Source organism: Misgurnus anguillicaudatus, chromosome 9 (assembly GCF_027580225.2).
Source record: "Misgurnus anguillicaudatus chromosome 9, ASM2758022v2, whole genome shotgun sequence".
NCBI classification, from domain to species: domain Eukaryota; kingdom Metazoa; phylum Chordata; class Actinopteri; order Cypriniformes; family Cobitidae; genus Misgurnus; species Misgurnus anguillicaudatus.
Genome location: NC_073345.2, coordinates 28,496,330 through 28,515,532, shown reverse-complemented (window position 1 = coordinate 28,515,532; position 19,203 = coordinate 28,496,330). Strand labels below are relative to the sequence as shown.

The window sequence follows — 19,203 nt, the reverse complement described above, 5'->3', positions numbered from 1 at the left end:
CAAATTCTCAAACTTTCTTTAATTTAATATTTTCAATTAAAATTCTAGACCAAAGAATGACAGAGTTATTAATTGCAATAATATAAGATGCACACCAATCCCCCCCTCTACACACACACCAAAGGATTGCGACAGAAAGGGGTCTAGTCTAATAAATCTTTAGTTTTTTATTTCCAGTTTAAAACTACCCAAACAACAACTTTACACATAACTGCATGTTGTTTTATAGCTCTATTTTGTTTAATTTTCCTTTGTAACTGCATGCTCCCCCCAAAAGATGTGTTTCTTTTAAAGTGACTATTTGCTTTAAATCACAAAGTTTACAGCATCTATGAGCTCCAACTAAAATGTTGGTAAGTAGAGGGTAATAAAAATGTATTTAACTGATTTTCCAACTGACAGAGTTAATCAATCAAGCCAAACAGGTCTGAAAACCTGTTGCCATGCTGCTCCATCAGATTTTTAGGGGACAACAAGTAGACCGTAACCCCTCTGATTTTTAGATTACTCCAATTTTTTTTGATTACGAGCCTGTGCAAAGATTTTTTTTACTTAGTTTAAGGCTATTACTCACTCATGCTCCTCTAACTAAATATTATGGCCCCTCCAGCAAAATAAATAAACTCAGTTCTAGAAATTAGAGCGAGAGGAATGTCTGTTAAACTGCAAAACCAGTTATATGCATAAACGTAAAATATTTTTCAGAGATAAATCTCATAGAATTAAACCAAGCAGAGATACAGAGCAGAAAGTTAACACTTTGCAATACTGGTGTGCATCCTCAAAACAATGACACTGATATTAGAGGAGTATGAGTTGAGAAAACACTGTTGAGTATGTTTTATCGTGCTTTTATTGAGTCCGTACTTTCCTTTTCTCTGTTGTCTTGGTACGGGAATTTAACGTTAAAGAGACGGTGCTCTATTAACCAGATTGTGAAATGGTCCAGAAGGTTGACTGGGGAACAACTACTGAACCCAGCCTCGCTGTATACCAGGCAGGTACAGCGCATGGGAATTTCAATCTTGAGTGACCAGCTTCATCCGCTGTATTTTGAGTTCCACTATCTGCCATCCAATCGACGGTTTAGAGTACTTCGGTGTACAACAAAAAGATACAAAACAGCTTTGTCCCAGTAGTGATTTATTTTATAAATAGTAATAAGCATGGCCGTATCCACCATTGAGGTCCCCGAGGTCCGGACCTCTGTCATTTTCTGACGCTCGTCTTATTTGACTCAAAGTGGGGAAAGTTAGGACGATTCTAAGTGCTCAAGCACTTTTGGGACTTATAGTAGTAATGTTATTGACATTCTAAATGTATTTAACAAAGAATTTGCAACAAAACAAAATTGTGGCTTGTATCCGCATTTCCCGCAAAATGCATTTTCCCCCTTTTGCTGAATGGTTTCGTCCAGTCTTGCATAGCCCCAAGATGAGAGGCACATCCATTTGAGACGCACGCGCGATCAGCTGAGACTCGTTTCGTGTTGCCGGGAAAAGGGCAAGTAACTTTATTTATTTATTTCTAATCAACCACAACCCAGCAGTTGGGTTAAAACAACCCATTATTTGGGTCATTTTAACCCAGAAATGTGTTTTGTCCAATAGTTACCCAGGTTAAAAACAACCCAATATTTTTTAGAGTGTAATGACCAACACAAGTCTTCTGCATACCAACATGGTTTGAAATCTATATTTATTTGATTGTTTTGATGCATACGGCCCTGGTTATAAGATGGAGTAAATTATTTTAGTGTTTTGTTTTGTGTGTATCGTGTTGTCGTTTATATGTTTGAGAAATAGTCTGAACTTGTTCTCTGGAACTTAATTTACATGTACAAATAAATGAACCTGAATATGTTAAGATATGTCAGTGCAGGGTGTTTTCAGATCAAGGCAGCTCAAACATACATTTTAGTCTGGGACTAGAATAAGCCCTTTCTGGGAAACCGCCCCTAGAATTATGTTTATTGTTAGCTCATGTACACAAAAGAAGTTAACTAATATTAATAAATGGAACCTTGTGTAAAGTGAATCAAACGCTATGGAAATGCATTAAAGATACATAACGTGCATACTAAAAAGCATTAAAGACAACACAGAACATTTAAACTGAATTTATGTGATGCCGTGAACAGACTTCCGTAAACATGGCAGCACCACTGGAATCCAGGCACCTGAATTATCTCGTTAACATCAAACATTTCATCTTTAACATACACTGTAAAAAAAATCAGTAGAAATTACAATGTTATTGCAGCTGGGTTGGCGGTAATTTACCGTAGATTTAAATTTATGTTATTTACTGGCAAGAGTTTGTTCAAAGATAAATACATTTTAAATATTAACAAGTAGTGATGCACCGATGTATCGGCCGCCGATATTTATCGGCCGATTTTTGATGAATTTGAAACCATCGGCATATCGGCAATAGCACGAGAAAGGCCGATACCGATTGTTTATTAATTAACTGCATAAAGAAATCCATTATATGTAAAAAATGAGTTAATGTTATTAATAAAATAAATGCTGAATAGCAAAAACCACCTTTGAAGGTGGTTATGCTGTCTTATTATATTTGTTTTAGCTTAATTTGTGCCTCTCTTATTATGTTGGTCAGTTGAATGTTTATTAGATCCAATCCATGTTTAGTAAAAATAATTTGATGCAGAAAATAGCTAGCTAATAGACCAACTGTATAATTTTGTATACATGTGTTTAATATCGGCATCGGCCAGAAGTTGTCTGTTTAAATCGGTATCGGCCCAAAAAAATCCTATCGGTGCATCCCTATTAACAAGTCTTTATCTTTACAGAATAAAACTATACAATAACAGCCTCATGCAAAGCATTCTGGGAACCAGAAATCATCATCAACCTTTTTCTGTTTTTTGCTTCAGATTTTGTTTTCCAGAATTTTTTTCTTGATGCTGTTTTTTTAGTTTTACTCTGTAAAGACAAAGACTTGTAAACATTTAACTTTGAACAAAATGTTGCCAGTAAAAACATAAATTTAAATCTACGGTAAGTTACCGGCAACCCAGCTGCAATTTCTACTAATTTTTTTTACAGTGTATCAGCTCTTTCCCAGCAATAATATTTATGCATCTGATTTAATTTAATGCTAATTACTCGTCATCACTATTATTGTGATTGAAACTGCATACTTCACATTATTCGTTGTAAGTATTTGTTGTTGTATACAAACATGCAGAAATTAAATTTAAACGTTGCTGTCAAATAGTGCAAGGGAACAGCAAGGGGAATTTTGGCTACTGCAATAAGGAAACCTGTAGACTGATGAGAAACACTGTTAAAAGTCATGCTTTCTTGAAATAGATATCGTAATTTTCCATTTCCTGAGGAGCATAGCAATGCTTCAAAGAAAGAATAGTGCTACAATTTCCAGCAAATTTTCTGGAAAAATGTAATAATGGCAAAACACCATGTTCGGCAAAGACTGAGCTACAATATTATATGAGTACATGTATGTTTATGTTCGCATTTTTGAGAAAAAAATGTTTATGCATGGTTTTTGAAAAAGCTATATTTTTAAATGTGTCGTGTCTACATTTTAGCATAAATCTTGTGGTGTTAATATTCACAGTTTACCCCTCAATTTCAAAACGCATATGGTAGCCGCCACAGAACAACCATTTCTGAGAAAATTTAGGGACAAAACGTGCTTTGTAAAGTAGTTTGTCCTGTTAGGGCCACTGTAGAAACATGATGGCGACTTCCATGTAAGAGGACCTGTGGTGTATGTAGATAAAAACTGCTTATTCTAAGGTAATATAAAACATACAGTATATTATGTAAGGTTTTATACACCACTGATAATATAGTTATATGTCAAGAGAATCCTTCTAAAAGTTATACAAAGTCACTGATGTAAGGCCACAAAACCCATACTAAACAGGTTTTCACAAGACTCAAAACTGGATTTAGTGGGTGATTCTCACGAAACCATTGAAACACCACGGCACTAATGATTTTAGCTTTAAAATGTGTAATATAGTAACATTAAAAAGCATTAGAATTAACACAATACTGTGTTCTACCTTGCACAATGTGTGATTTCAACATAAGAATTTATTATTGTAAATTTTATCTCATTTTCTGCTGAAATTCTCATTACCGCAATGTGTCCGGCTGTGTTTGAACATGCGTTATGTTGTAATTTAATCAAATTAACACAAAAATATTAAGAAAAAAATAAATGGATGTTTTGCTAGACTACTTTAGATGACAGACAAAATATTTACTGAATATTCATGTATAATGATAATGAAGAAAAATTAGGAAAATGATGTGTCCATGCCTGATGTTCTCATCCTCCGCAACACTTTTTGAGAACAGTTTAAGCACACATACAGAATTTTAATAAAGTTTGATTTTGAGTGACCAAGCACATGGACCAGTTACTTCAAGATGGCTACCAGGTAAGATCATTTTTTTACAGTTAATTTGAAATATTGTCTTGTCAGAATGCTTACACGACATTTTGATTATCATTACCGCAACAGATGTTTATTAAATGTTAATTTAATTAATAGAAGCATAATACTTTGATTTTAAATGCATGTGCAGAATCTCCAAATTATGTTCTTTCAGGTTTGTCATGTCATTTTGAAAATATGTCAGTGTTGATGTTTTCTGACTGTTGCGGTAATGAGATTTTTTAGGACTAATTTTTTTAATTATGTTACAAAAAGTGTTTAATGATAAGTAAAAGTTTTTAAATTAATGTTCCCATTTACTCCAGACTTTGTTTTCCAATGTCTGGTGGGAAAAAAAGTAAATTTAAGCAATTTTTACATTTTCATGCTTGACATTTTTAAAACCAAGTTTTTGTGAGAATCACCCACGTAGTCTCAAGGTTTTTTTCAAAACGATGTGAAAATCGTCCTGCATACTCATTCATAAAGAAATATATTGATTTAGAATTTCTAAAACACTTTTTGATTAGAAAGGTCATATGCGAGGAGGCGTGTAAGCTCTCAAATAATCTGTGATTGACACCTGAGGAATCAAAGATTTGCATAATGAGCCGCATAATTAGCCTTTTATGCAGGAATGTGAAAGGAAACTACACGATAGAATTATTGGTTTTACCACAGAAAATGTAAAGCAAATGGCTAAATGCAATTTGTATTATTATTTTCATTGAAATATCACGATTAAACTGGTGTAATAAAACAATGGTAAATTTGTGGTAACTGTGGTACAGAAGTTACAAATACTATAGTGAATCATGATAAATTTAGTAAAGGATGAGCTTGGCCCACGTATCAATACTTTGTGCTTGTTTACAGGTTCGTGTAAACGGTTGTGACAGTGTTGACAGCTGCCCTGAGAGTAAATCAGCTTCTATTTTGTCCACCAATCTAGTGGCATGTCATAAATGAATAAAAAAAAGTAAATGAGGACACTATTTCCCCGCCCCCCGATACTATCTGCGATCTTACAGGCTGACGATAGGATCTCACTATGGGGAACATCGCGCAACACTAGAAAAAAGACACATGATCACATTAAAGGAAGGAAATATTTAAAATTCTTTACTGTATTTCTGAGAATTAAATATCACTTATCAAATAATTTGCACAAGAGATCTGTTTTCCTTGTTTCCGTAAAAGATGCACTACGTAACATTCTGAAATATCAGATCATAGATTAGCATATACTCCATAAACACTGTCATTAAAGGGCTAATATTACGCAAAATCCACTTTTATAAGGGATTTGGACATAAATGTGTGAATACGATCACCCTACAAAGAAAAAATTCCGCTCACTCCTCCATTTTGTATCCTTTTATATCATTGAACATGCTGTTTTGATTCTGTTATGAATGAGTGTGTTTACATGCACAGAATAAGCGGATAACTATCAAAAATCTGCTTATTATAAAAACCTGTTTTCATGCGTTTACATGCAAATCAAGAAAACAGCGTTTAAATGGGATTTTGTCACCGGCCTATAGTACATACAGCCGTTCAAAAAGCTGACAGGAAATCTGTCTTAAGCTATACTATTTTATCTCATCTCATGTCTGCAGAACCTGAAAATGTAACATGAGCTTTTATGTTTGCAGTTTCTCTGCCAACTGCTTGAGACGAGTGCAGACTTTTATGTGTTACTTGCATGCGCACATGAATGAAACAGCAAAAAAAGCCAAGTTAATGTGTTTACATGCAATGCCAAATCATGGTAATGAGCAAAAAACTACATGTGCTGATCGGTTTTTGCTTACGCTGTTTATGGTCTTTCCCCAATACATTTTTTTTTACACGTTTAGATAACCCCACACATTATCAGTTTATTACGCATAATCGTCGTAAGGCTGTGCATGTAAATGCACTCAATGTGACCTCACATTGATAAAGCCCCGCCCACGGCCACTGACTGACAAACATGCGTTACCATATTTTCCACCTTCAATGAGTTGTATGCTGTCTGCCATATCTCAAGAGTGAGATACTATTGGGTGATTCTCGCGAAATTAGATTTATGAGGTGTCATGAAACATTTTGATAAAAAAAAGTCAATGCAAAGTAAGAGTATCAAGATAAGAAGCATACAGTTACAAACATCTCTTCATGTATTATTTTGCACATGATTTCAAATGACATCATACAAACCAATTTTGTTGTTTTTTCCAAATTTAAGGGGAACATTTTCATTACCGCAACGTGTCTATGACTGGATTTGGGTTCTTTGACATGGAAATATTTATAATTAAAAAAATCAAAAAAATAAAAAGCTTCAGTGCATGTTATACTATAAACATTTACAGTAAAGAAACATGTGCTATTTGGTTAAGAGACAACAATAAGGAATTTAAATGTGTCCAAGACCAATTTTCTCATCCTCCGCAACAATTTTCAATCGTTGTTTAAGCCCTCAAGGAACTAACTTTTTTTTTTTAATTTTGGAAGGGACATAATTGACTGTGACACTCAAGATAAGCACTCAGGTAAGCAGTTCTTATTTTTTTTTGTTTAGTACCTAGACAAATTTTTAGTTCTCATTACCGAAACATGAGTTTGTAAATGCATATATTTAATGTAATATCATGTTGTGGTAATGATAATTTTTATAATGATAATCTAAAAAATTTTAATAATTCTATAGGAAATATTTTTTAAATCCTCTAAATTTAATGGTTATAGTAAGTTCAGACCTTAATCTTATACGTGCAAAAAAAAAATTGGCTTCAAGGGCTTTTAAAAAAATCTGATGCTGGGCACCTTCTAAGTCTGGATTTCGTCTGAAAAGCGCCATTAGACATGTTATAATAAATTATGTGGGGTATTTTGAGTTGAAACTTCACAGACACATTCTGGCCGAACCTGAGACTTCTATTAAATATTGTAAAAATGGGCATAAAAGGTGCCCTTTAAAATTAAAACGGGAAAAATACCATATACTATAAAATTCTCATTTATAATTCAGTAATTTTAAGATTATATATATATATACACGATTACATTTAATAATAATGATCGCTCTGAGCACAACAAATATCTGATGAAGTGAGTTGAACTGTTTTTATCCACTTTTAACTCTTAAATATTTGGTATGCCCACCTTTTGCAGCAATTACAGCAGCTGCATATCTCATTGTCATGGTGTCAGTATTAAAGTTAAAAGTGGATACAAACAGTATGACGATATATAGATATGCCCTTTAAGAAAGTGTCCTAATACTTCACATACTTTCAATTGTCACGGATACTTCTTACAAAAAAGAAATTCTTTTTAGAAAAAAATGTCAATACGTTACAACTTTAGTCATTGACTAAAGCCTGTTGCTATAAATACAGTGGGGTGTGTTCTAGTTTAGCTGTAATGTTTTTGTGCATTCTGCACGAGCTTTGGTACACAGACTTACTCATGTCATAAAAATGCTGCCAGAATGCCTCCATCCAGCGGTGTGTGTCCTCTGGCGGTCGCGTGACAATGGTGTATGTAGTCTCATCAGCAGTCTGGTTACTTATAGTGATACTTTGGGTGTTTAAAGACGGATTCCTTTCTGCAGCACGCACGCGGGTGTCCTAAAGCAAGCATGCACACAGATGGATATCTTTAAATATGGTTTTAAAACCAAGTGCGATAACATAATAGCACACATCTGATAGTAAACAACTTTTTAGAACCACTTAAACTGTAACACTGGATTTACTCATAATACATACTCATAATTCAGAAAACTAAATCGGTCCAACACTAATAAAAGTATTGCGCTAACAGCACAAAGGCCATGGGTTTAAATCCAAGAAATGAACATAGTGGTTCAAAAAACGTATGCACTGTAAGTCGCTTTGAATAAAAGTATCGACCAAATGCATAAAAACAAATGTAAATGTACTGATTCAGGTGTATTTGATAGGGGTTGGAGCTAAGCTATGGACAGTGACCATGCAGGAGGAGAATTAAAAACCTTTGGTACATAAAATTAAGTTACATAATGAATAAGAGAGATTCAGAGTGCCATCTTTCGGTTTAAAGATTAAATATATCGTGGCTCCTTATTTGTTGCAGAGATTGATTTTAAATTCCTATTTCCACTGTTGTTTTATTTTTTTGCATTTAGACTGTCTTGCAATGTCTTTGATATTTATTGTGCAACATTTCCAATGCCTTTATAACATTTATTATTTAATAAGTGTGCATTTAACCCAATGACCTGTAATGTCTGACCTTATTGATGGGAATAGTAAACACTGGTTTATCTAAAGATTCTGTATCGCTTTGCTGCTGGTAACAATTTAAATCAGTCCCTCTCAGGACACCGTAGACATCAGTCCATTCCTCAGGACTTGCATCTGACTTGGGGAAAAAAGACACAAAAGGTAAATGAGCGTTATTTAGTAAAGCCTGTAACATTGTACTTCATTTAATAACCAAGGTTTATTATACTTTCACTAACCTGAACCCGGAGGTCTCCGCACATGACGTCTCGAGTTAAGCAGAGAGGCTGAGCCACAAGTCGACAGCACATGCTACCGTACAACGGCAACCAGAATGAGGTTTCCTCTGATGCAAAGAAACATATTAATAGATAATGTATAAAATGAATCAATGAAATGTGAAAGCAGTGTTTACTTACCTGTGCCTGATATGGTCAGGTCATGGGTTCGGAAAGACTTCTGTATGTGGCAGAGATTCAGAGATGTGTGAGCTAGTAGATGATATTTTGGACCCCTGTGGAAAAGATGTAATATTGAAGACCCTGGTCCACAAAACCTTGTCTTAAGTAGCGCAGGTATATTTGTAGGAATAACCAACAATACATTGTTTAGGTCAAAATTATTGATTTATCTTTTTAACTCTTTCCCCACCATTGACGAGTTAACTTATTAATAAAAAACTTGCTTTCCCGCCAATGACGAGTATTTCCGGCAATCCGTAATACTGCTATTATCCAGCAGGTGGCCGCAACTTATAAAACCCGGTAGTATCGCCCTAGGGCAAACAGCTGTATGTCCGAGGATCGCTCTGAATCTGATCTCTATCAAAAGTCCTTCACAAAAATGCAATTATGTCAGCTTTTTGCTCAAAATTTGGTGTTTTTGAAGAAACCTATACCATATTTGAAAGGTAATAAAAAGAGAAATAATTAAGGTGTGATGAAACTTTTTTTAAGCAATAAGTCTATTCTTTTCATTTGATATATTTGATGTTTATATATTTAAAGAAAAACATTTTCTGGAAGGCATTAAACTTTTGTGAAAATCATGAAAAATGCTGGCGCTGGCTGGCAACTTTAAAAAAAAGAAAGAGTTAATGTCAAAAATCATTAAGATAAGTAAAGATAATATTTTATACATTTCCTACCTTACATATATCAAACATTTATTTAAATGTATAACTAAAAAGTTTAGTTGGACAACTTTAAAGGCGTATTTCTCAATATTAAGATTTTTTGCATCCTCAGATTCCAGATTTTTAAATAGTTGTATCTTGGCCAAAGCTTATTTATTTAGCTTTCATGTGATGTACAAAAAATGTATCATTACGACTGATTTGTGGTCCAGGGTCACATATAATATGATTTAAATGTAACAAAAACACCTATATCTCAAAATAAAAACAAATAAGACATGTTTTTATTTTATTTTAAGACATACTTTGCATCATGATTTTTGCATTATATTTTTAAATTAATACAATTAACATTGTATTAATTTAAGCATTTACTAATACATTTATAAAATCAAATGTTGTAATTGTCAACAATAGTTAAAGGGATAGTTCACCAAAAATTAAAATTGTATCATCATTTAATTATCCTCATGTTGTTCTAAACCTGTAAGAATTTTTTTCTGATGAACAAAAAAAATAAATATTTTGATAAATGATGGTAAGCACATAGCTAATTGTAACCATTGACTTCCATAGTAGAAAAACAAATATTATGAAAGCATTGTGATAAATAATGAAGAAGATATTTTGATAAATGATGGCAAGCACACAGTTGATGGTACCCATTGAATTCCTACTATGGAAGTCAATGGTTACAATCAGCTGTGTGCTTACCAACATTTATCAAAATATCTTTTTTTGTGTTCATCAGAAAAAAATATTTTTAAAGGTTTCAAACAACATGATGATAAGAAAATGACAGAATTTTTATTTTAGGGTGAACTATCCCTTTAATGCCAATGCATAAAAATGAACAATTGTATTGGCATTAACTAACATTAACATTCTTAATAAATGCTGAAAAACTATATTGCTCATTGTTAGTTCATGTTAGCTAATGCATTTACTAATGATAACCAATATAACCTTATTGTAAAGTGTTGCCACATATTAAAAGGTAAAATATTTAAACATTGCAATAAGTGCTGTGCAAAGATTAATTGCGATTAATTGCATACAAAATAAAAGTGATTTTTAGCATAATATACAAGTGTGTGCTGTGTGTAATTATGATGTATATATAAATACACAAACAAACATTCATGTATGTATTTAAGAAACATTTACATGTGTTTATATATTTATTTATATTCTTATATATTCTATATTATAAATACATTTTAAAAAACTATATATAAATAAAAATGTTCTGAAATGTATATATGTATCTGAGTGTGTTTAAATATACACAATATTTACACACACACACACACACACACGTATTATGCAAAAATTAACTTTTATTTAGTATGCGATTAATTGCGATTAATCTTTGCCAAGCACTAATATATAAATATTTTACCGTTTAAACTTTATATTTTTTCTGCAATGAAAACAAACTTTTTCAAAATACACATTCTTACTGTATACCTTTTGCTTTTACAATGAAATATGATGTGCCGTTCTTGACAGGCAGATTCAACTAAAAATGTGTTATCTGTGCTAAAATCAGTTACTTCGTTTTTTTGTCTCAGACTGACTGAATGTTAAGACAATAAAGAGTCAAGGTGTGTCTGTCTGTATGGACCGTCTCCAAGGATGCACACATTTCTATTTGTATCTGTAATCTTCTGCAGGTAAATTTAAGCCAAGTGTGGCATTGAGCTGTCAAACATTGCCCAGCATCATCTGTCATCGTGTACAAATACCTGCACTATCAGTAGAAATCTGAACTGAATTTATGTTCTCCGGGTTCATAAAATAGTTTCATCTCAAGGCTTAATGCATCAAAGTTTGATAATGTAAGTTTCATCATAAACTAAGGATAAAATCTAAATGAGTGGGTTAAGACTTTATAGTGAGGGCAAAGCATCCAGCAAACATTTTTACAATAATGTTTAAAAAGCAATCCAAGTAGCACCTCATGAAGTTGGTTGAAGAAATAATTTATACAAAATAATGTTAATCAAAACTTGCATAAAACGTATAATGCTCATGTGTTTTTCTTAAGCTAATGAGTATAGTAAAATCCACTAAATGCCTTGTATATGCATTGTAAGTTTTGTGTTTGTGAACACACTTATCCCAGTGGTACTCACTGTACAGACTGGATGGGCAGCAGGACAGGTGATCCTCCTCCAGGTGACCCACCTCCCCCAGATTCTCCCCCGTTGCCATGAGAACCACAGGAAGCTGCCGTCTCCAGAGTTGACATGAATTTCTTACTGGAGGCGCGGGTAACAGAATTGCCCAAACGGCTCAGCCTCCAGGAGGAGAGGCCCGAGCTGAAATCCTCCTCTACACGGCAGCTGTACAGCTCCACCAACAGGTCAAAGTCTGGAGGTACATCAGAGCTACACAGACAGGATGGTATAAAAGTGATTTAAACTAAACTGAACGATTTATAATTGAAAATCTAATTAAATGAGAAGTATCTCACAATATCAACGTTTCTTCGAAACAGATGTCTGTAAGTGTCCTGTCTACTATTACAAGATCTGTATTATGAATCTCTGTCCCAGCTCGCAGTAAACAGAACACAGCACACTGGTGAAGCTCTAAACAAGCAAAGGAGAAAATTAAAAGAACCAACAACAAAAAAAAAATTTATTTAATTTTATATGCATTTGTAAGACACACCCCCTTTGTTTTTAAAATACTCTGTGTCCTTCCACATAAGAGGAATACGGATATCTGAGGAGATAAAGTTAAAAACAATCATTATTTAATTGATGCAAATAAATAATGCAAATACTTGTCTGTGCGTGTGTGAGAGAGAGAAAGTACCTGAAATGGCTACTTTTGCGGTACAAGGCAATCTCTCCTCAAGAGCCCCACCATCAAAAGACCTAAAACCAGCCAATCAATAAATCAATCAAAAGTGCTTTACCAGAACCTACTGAGCTGATTGGATGTCTTTTCTCCCCAGGTGTTTTTCAAACTTAATGATGCCAGGGATTCCCAAAAATGATGAACTTTTTAAAATATATATCCATCTATATAATATTTGTGTATAAAGAAGCATTTAAACTGTGTTAGATTCATAGTAAGTGTGATATTAAATCATATTGTACATAAAACATATTGTATCCAAACTTAAATAGTTGGCTAGACTTGAACATGGACCACAAAACCAGTAAAAAGGGTATCTTTCTTATTGAGATGCATACATAATCTGAAATGTATCATTTATCATTGAAGTATGATTTGTTAGGATAGGACAATATTTGGCTGAGATACAAATAGTTGAAAATCCGGAATCTGAGGGTACAAAAAATAAAATAACATATACATATACATTATATATATTTATACAACAGTTCTTTCTGGTTCTCGAATCTGATTGGGTAAGAGGCGTGCAATATTCTACTGATAACGGCACAGTAACCGCTTCACCATTTTGTATCATTCCGCCACCTGCTGGTCATTTTGGTATTAGTGATACAGGCTCATCTCTGACTGGAAAAACTGCACGCACACACACAGACGGCACGCGCTGTTTTTAAACACTCTCCGTGTGAATCCCAATCGGAAGTGATTATTCCGTCAAAGATCAGCGCTCTTGGATGTTACAATAAACTTAATGGGAGTAATGTCTTGTCACATCGTGTGGACGATTAACACTTGGAAAGAGGAATGTAAACAATATTTTTTTTCTGGAGCAAAATCTCTTATCAGAACGCGAAAACACAGTGGAACCGCAGGTAAGCACCACAGCTGTTAAATGTGGACATTGATCATTAATTTTATCGTGACGTGACTATTAAAACACGTTATGAGATATCACCACTGATATATTTATAAGCAGCATGCAAATGTTTTATATAGTACTGACAAGAACAAAGTCTAATGACAAGCGAGTGCTCGTATCGCGTTAAGATTAAATGGGAAAGCAATAGAAACATTATATAAGCAGAGTTTTATTAACTTTTACCTCGCGGCAAAACAATAACAACACAAAAGTGAACACTGACGTCCGCTCATGCTCTGGTTCTCATACGCACCAAATCTTACTAAGCCAACGTTCAAACAGGCGCTATGTTTACTAATCGACTGCAGATTTAAATATAATACATATATATTCTTGACTGAACTAATCTTAAAACTACACTTTGTGACCAAGAAACGGTAATATAAAGAAACGGCTACTCCTTCTGTTGAGTTATTATGAGATTCAAAGCAGCCGAAAGTGTTACCTGTCATTCTGGCAGCCCTCAAATGCGTGGCGGAAGAAAGTAGTTCCCAAACAAACCAGCTTTTAAAATAACTCTGTTGTTGTTTTCTAGTTTTCTTTTTCAAACGTGTGCCGTTGAACTGTTGTATAAAAGCAATATTGCTCTCGGAGTCGTGCGATATAGGTCTATATCGTCACGGCTGTGACTGCCTCCGGCACGTGGCCTAATCACAGCCGTGATGATATAGAGCTATCTCACACTCCTACTCGAGCGATATTGCTTTATATATACTCGCGCACGCATCTCTCTCTCTCTCTCTCTCGGGTCCTCTTTCAGTTCCCTGTCTCTCTCTTTTAATAATGAATTTAAATAAATGTGATAATTCATTTAAATAAAAGCAATACAATGGCACTACTTTATTTAAAGCGAACAGAGTGCGCGCCTTAACTTAAGAAAATGACCGTCATTTTACCCGTCTGTTAAAAAATGACACTGTAAACATTACACGTCGGGTGGTTCTTCGCCTCTACGTTGTGCATTAAAACCCTTTAATGCATGGCTAGCCGTGGATTATCCCTTACATATAAAGGTAGTACATTTAAAAAATATATACACAACATGACCTTTCCTTTATATCCTAATGATTTTAGGCATAAAGCAATCGATAATATTGTTGGCTATTGCTACAAATGTACCCGTGCGACTTACGACTGGTTTTGTGATCCAGGGTCACAAATGTATAAATCTATAGAGAAAAATTCTCTTTAATTTTTACATTTTATTAATTATAATGTCTCCCACATACCCTAAAGCTAAAACACACACAAATACTGTTCATTACCTCCGTCCAGCTCTCTGCATGGCCTGCGCTTCCTTCATGCGCTGCAGGCGGCTCATGAGGGCCATTATGCGACTGTTCGAGGTGAGGAGGGTTTTGGATGCTTCCAGGGCCTGTTCCCTCTGAGAACACGCGGCTAAAAGCCTACAAGCTCCATCTCTGATACGCACCTCTCTCTCGATCAATCTCTGCACCTCACAGTCCTGCAAAAAGAGAAAGTAGTTTTATCATTTTGAATCATGTTGAATTTTTGATTTATACACATAGGAACAAACTTTGTCAGTTCAATTGTCTAATCCTATCTAAGTAGGAAGTTACTGGACAAAAAAAAGGAAGAATGTACCAGATTTTTTTGCTGATAACCTTAAAAATAAGAAAGGGAGGGACAGATAAGTGGACTTAAATTATTTTGAGCAAGGAGCACCAATGTTTGATTTCCATCATTGGTTTCACATTGATTTCAATCTTTGACATGACTCAATCAATATTTAAGATATCAAGGTTATATTTTCACAAAATTTCCTTTACATTATATATATATATATATATATATATATATATATATATATATATATATATATATATATATATATATATATATATATATATATATATATATATATATATATATATATATATATATATATATATAATGTAAAGGAAAACAGTGATTTACTGTTTCCTATATATATATATAGGAAACAGTAAATCACAAAAAAATGACTTCAGTTGGGTTACACACGTAATCGCTTAACATGATGCCTATTCGGTAATGAATCCCATATTGTTGTAGTACATCTGTGTAGCAAATTCATCTGTCTAACTATACACATATGCTTCAGAAACGTAAAAAACGGATCTTAAATTCCAGTGCAATACTTTTCTTTCGAAAAACACAAGGACCCATCAAATGACATGCCATTGTTATTTATTGGTAGTTACACTGTAAAAAAATTCTGTAGAAATTACAGTATTACTAGCTGCCAGTAACTTACTGTAGATTTTACATTTATGTTATTTACTGGCAACAGTTTGTTCAAAGTTAAATGAACATGAAACATTATTCAGTCTTTAACTTCTACAGTAAGTTACTGGCAACCAGCTGCATAATTACAGCAATTTTTTACAGTGTAGAAGTAGCTTGAGAGATTTTTGTGGAAAAACTGACTGCACTATGTATCATAATTTTTGGTCGCTTTCCAAAAACAGAACCGGCGTAAAGTTTGCACAAGTAATTTTTCCTCTTCTTTTAGGACAAATTAGAATAAACATGGCATCAAAGCTAACGGACATCTTCCAGAAACCCACTCAACTCAACACTTTCCATTTCGCTGCATGGGCCTTCAACATGACAAGGAAGAATTATACATTATGAAAAATAAAAAATCCACAAGGACTAGATCAATTCGAGATCAAAACCATTGCCCTAAGCATCACACACGCATTGCACGCGTACACACAAACACACACACACACACACACACACACGCACACTTTGATGGTTGTTTGTTTATAACTCTTATCACATGAGAGGACTGTTTAAAAAGTACAGGATAAGCCATGACGTAAAAGCCCAAAACCCCAAAGCCAATGTTTATGTCTAATGTGCTTGTTAGTTTGTGAAAGTTCAGTAAAGGTAAAGAGATTTGCTAGTTCTTCAGAAATCTCATGAATGTTTTTCTTCTCCAAGTATGTTAAGACATTGTAGATTAGCTAGGGCTGCTCGACTATGCGCAAAATCATAATCATGATCATTTTACGATTATTTTGGTAAAAATCATGAAGACGGTTATTTAACACGATTACTCAGGGACTTTGAAAACATGCATTTATTTAACCTTTTTATTCGTGTTGCAAAAGGCTACATGTGTAAACGCAGTGGTGCCTTCGAAGTGCCTTACAGGCACATCGGTCCAGGCTAGCAGCACGTAATAATTGTTTTACTTCTATATCTTATATCTTTTTATTGTAATTGTTTGAATCAAAACATTTTATTGAAAATCACAAATGCATAGCCAAGATTATTTTAGGACTTGCATGATGTTAATTCCGTCATTTAAACAGCAAACTCAAACTGCTCATAGACTATGCAAAACCTTAATCACAAAAGCTTGATCACAAAACAAACACACACCTTACCTACGACAAGAACAGATTATAACTTATTAGCACATTTTTCATTTCAGTCATAATGGATGCTGAATCGACACCAAATCTATTATCTGTAGAAAGCCATGATGACCTATGAAATGTGCAGAATGTGCAAAATGTAAATCTTGTTTAGGGCTGATCAGCTATAAACCAGCTGATGTTGGTCTTTTGTGTAAGCCACTTCAGGTCAGGATCACTGTTTAAGAAAATCAGGCTAAAGAGATTAAATATGTGATCCTGGACCACAAAACCAGCCTTAAGTAGCACAAGTATATTTGTGGCATAGAAAATAATACAAATATTTTTTGCACCCTCAAATTCCAGAATTTCAAAGGGTTGTTAAATATTCTCTTTGAGACTGGATTTCACAAACATGGTCACAAAGGTTAACCATATTTTACAGTGTTGGCGCCAGAGAATACAGAATGAGGGGGCCTCCTGTTTCACTGGGGGGCACCTGGTTCATCTTTTTATTATATTATTATTATCACTACATGGCACTGCAAAATGCTTGGTACTGATTGGCCAGTCGAAACATTCAAAGGTATTTTATTCCTTGAACAACCGCCTGAAACACAGCCTCACCCGGGTACTGCGAGCGGGTCACGTTAACAGGGACAGTTTAATACCTACGAATTAATACAGAATAAATATGCATTATTAATAACGTATATGAGATTGTATTTACAATGATTAAACCGAATGTTCGTCTTTTGACTTTTAACTTGTTTTAACGCGTCTGGCTTTTAGCCATTAAGAAACGTTTTCCATTGAAGGTTTGTATTTCTTAAAAATAAGCTAATAAAAGACATCAAATCAAAATGTTATGTCTATATATTTACTCATATAGCAACTAGCCGTGAAATTAGCGGGATTGTTACAACCAGCCAAGTTGTTGTCGCAAATAAATCCCTCACTATAGTAAAAACATAACTTATAATGACGGTAAAGTGCAAGACTGGATAACTCACGCAAATCATAAAGACCAGTACATAACCAAATAACAGCAAAAGAAAACAATGTTACTGACATATTTAACACCAGAATGAACTATGCATTTTACCTTCAGAAGAGCTGCAGGCGACGAGAGGACTTTTTAAAACTTTTTAAGAAGGTTCTTTTATTTGTCGTGAAATTTCTTCGTCTTGCTCAAATGCCAAGACTTACAAGTGTACATTATTTAGACAGAGAATGAGTTCTCACGCATGGCGATTGAGACCCCGAACGTGACAGTAACTTGGGGATAGCTTTAAGAATTTGTGTTGTTCAAATGTAGTGGCTGCGTGTAACTGGCTGGCTGACTATGTTAACATTGCATTGTGGGTAAGTATTTTAATTATTATTTTTTTATTAATTATACTCCGAATTTTAAAGCTCCCGTTCTGTCTGTGATTTTGAAGCTTTGATTTTGTTTATAATGGGCAATATAACATGTGTTCATGTTTCACGTGTAAAAAAACGCGGTATTTTTCACACAATTTACTTATCTGTATAGCACTGTTTTCACTGTCCTCAAAACAGGCTGATGTCTTCCTTGTTATGTGAAGTCCCTCCCTCAGAAATACGTATCGAGTTCTGATTGTGTAGTTTGTTTAGTGTGCTGTGATTCGATAGCAGCTTAGCTTAGCAGAGCCGTTTGAGCCAAAGCTGGTGACTGACCTATTCCTGTGGGCGGAGTTTTGTCAACGAACTGTTTTACTGACGTCATTAAAGCAGGAAATAGAGGGCTGTAGTCCAAACCGGCCGTTCGTTGTAGGCTTTTGAAGAGGAATTCTATTGAAGAAAATATATCGTCTGGCAGTGAACTTTGAGCTTTATCATTTTACAGGTATTATTTATGATACTATAGCAACATTACACACTAACTAGGGTTTAAAAAATGGTATCAGGGCGAACGTGACCTTTAATCAGTATTCATTGTATAACCAAATGTATTTGCAGCACATTTTTTTTTAATTATTAAGTTCATTATTATTTTGAGAAGTAAGGGGGCACAGTGACTCAAGTGGCCGGGCCATGCCCCCTAGGGCCCGCTCGTGGCGCCGACACTGATATTTTAGCTGTCTCATTTGGTAGTTTATTGTAGTCTTAACTTAATCTAATGATGCTATGATGAAACCTGGGCAACACTTCTGTATGGGGTGGATGAGTATAGGTTGTGTGGCATT

General features: G+C 34.3%; 1 protein-coding gene across 2 annotated transcripts in view; it reads right to left on the bottom strand.

Moving 5' to 3' along the window:
• Positions 1 to 19,203, bottom strand: part of rtknb (rhotekin b) — a 41,965-nt gene that overhangs the window by 20,892 nt on the left and 1,870 nt on the right. For both annotated transcript variants that reach the window (XM_055180395.2, XM_055180394.2), the window contains exons 2-10: positions 14,888 to 15,087; positions 12,659 to 12,720; positions 12,512 to 12,565; positions 12,312 to 12,429; positions 11,971 to 12,225; positions 9,117 to 9,211; positions 8,937 to 9,043; positions 8,708 to 8,836; positions 7,899 to 8,061 (exon numbers count right to left, since the gene is read on the bottom strand). In XM_055180395.2, coding sequence (XP_055036370.2) covers positions 7,899 to 8,061; positions 8,708 to 8,836; positions 8,937 to 9,043; positions 9,117 to 9,211; positions 11,971 to 12,225; positions 12,312 to 12,429; positions 12,512 to 12,565; positions 12,659 to 12,720; positions 14,888 to 15,087 — 1,183 coding nt within the window. The remainder of the gene's footprint in view (positions 1 to 7,898; positions 8,062 to 8,707; positions 8,837 to 8,936; positions 9,044 to 9,116; positions 9,212 to 11,970; positions 12,226 to 12,311; positions 12,430 to 12,511; positions 12,566 to 12,658; positions 12,721 to 14,887; positions 15,088 to 19,203) is intronic.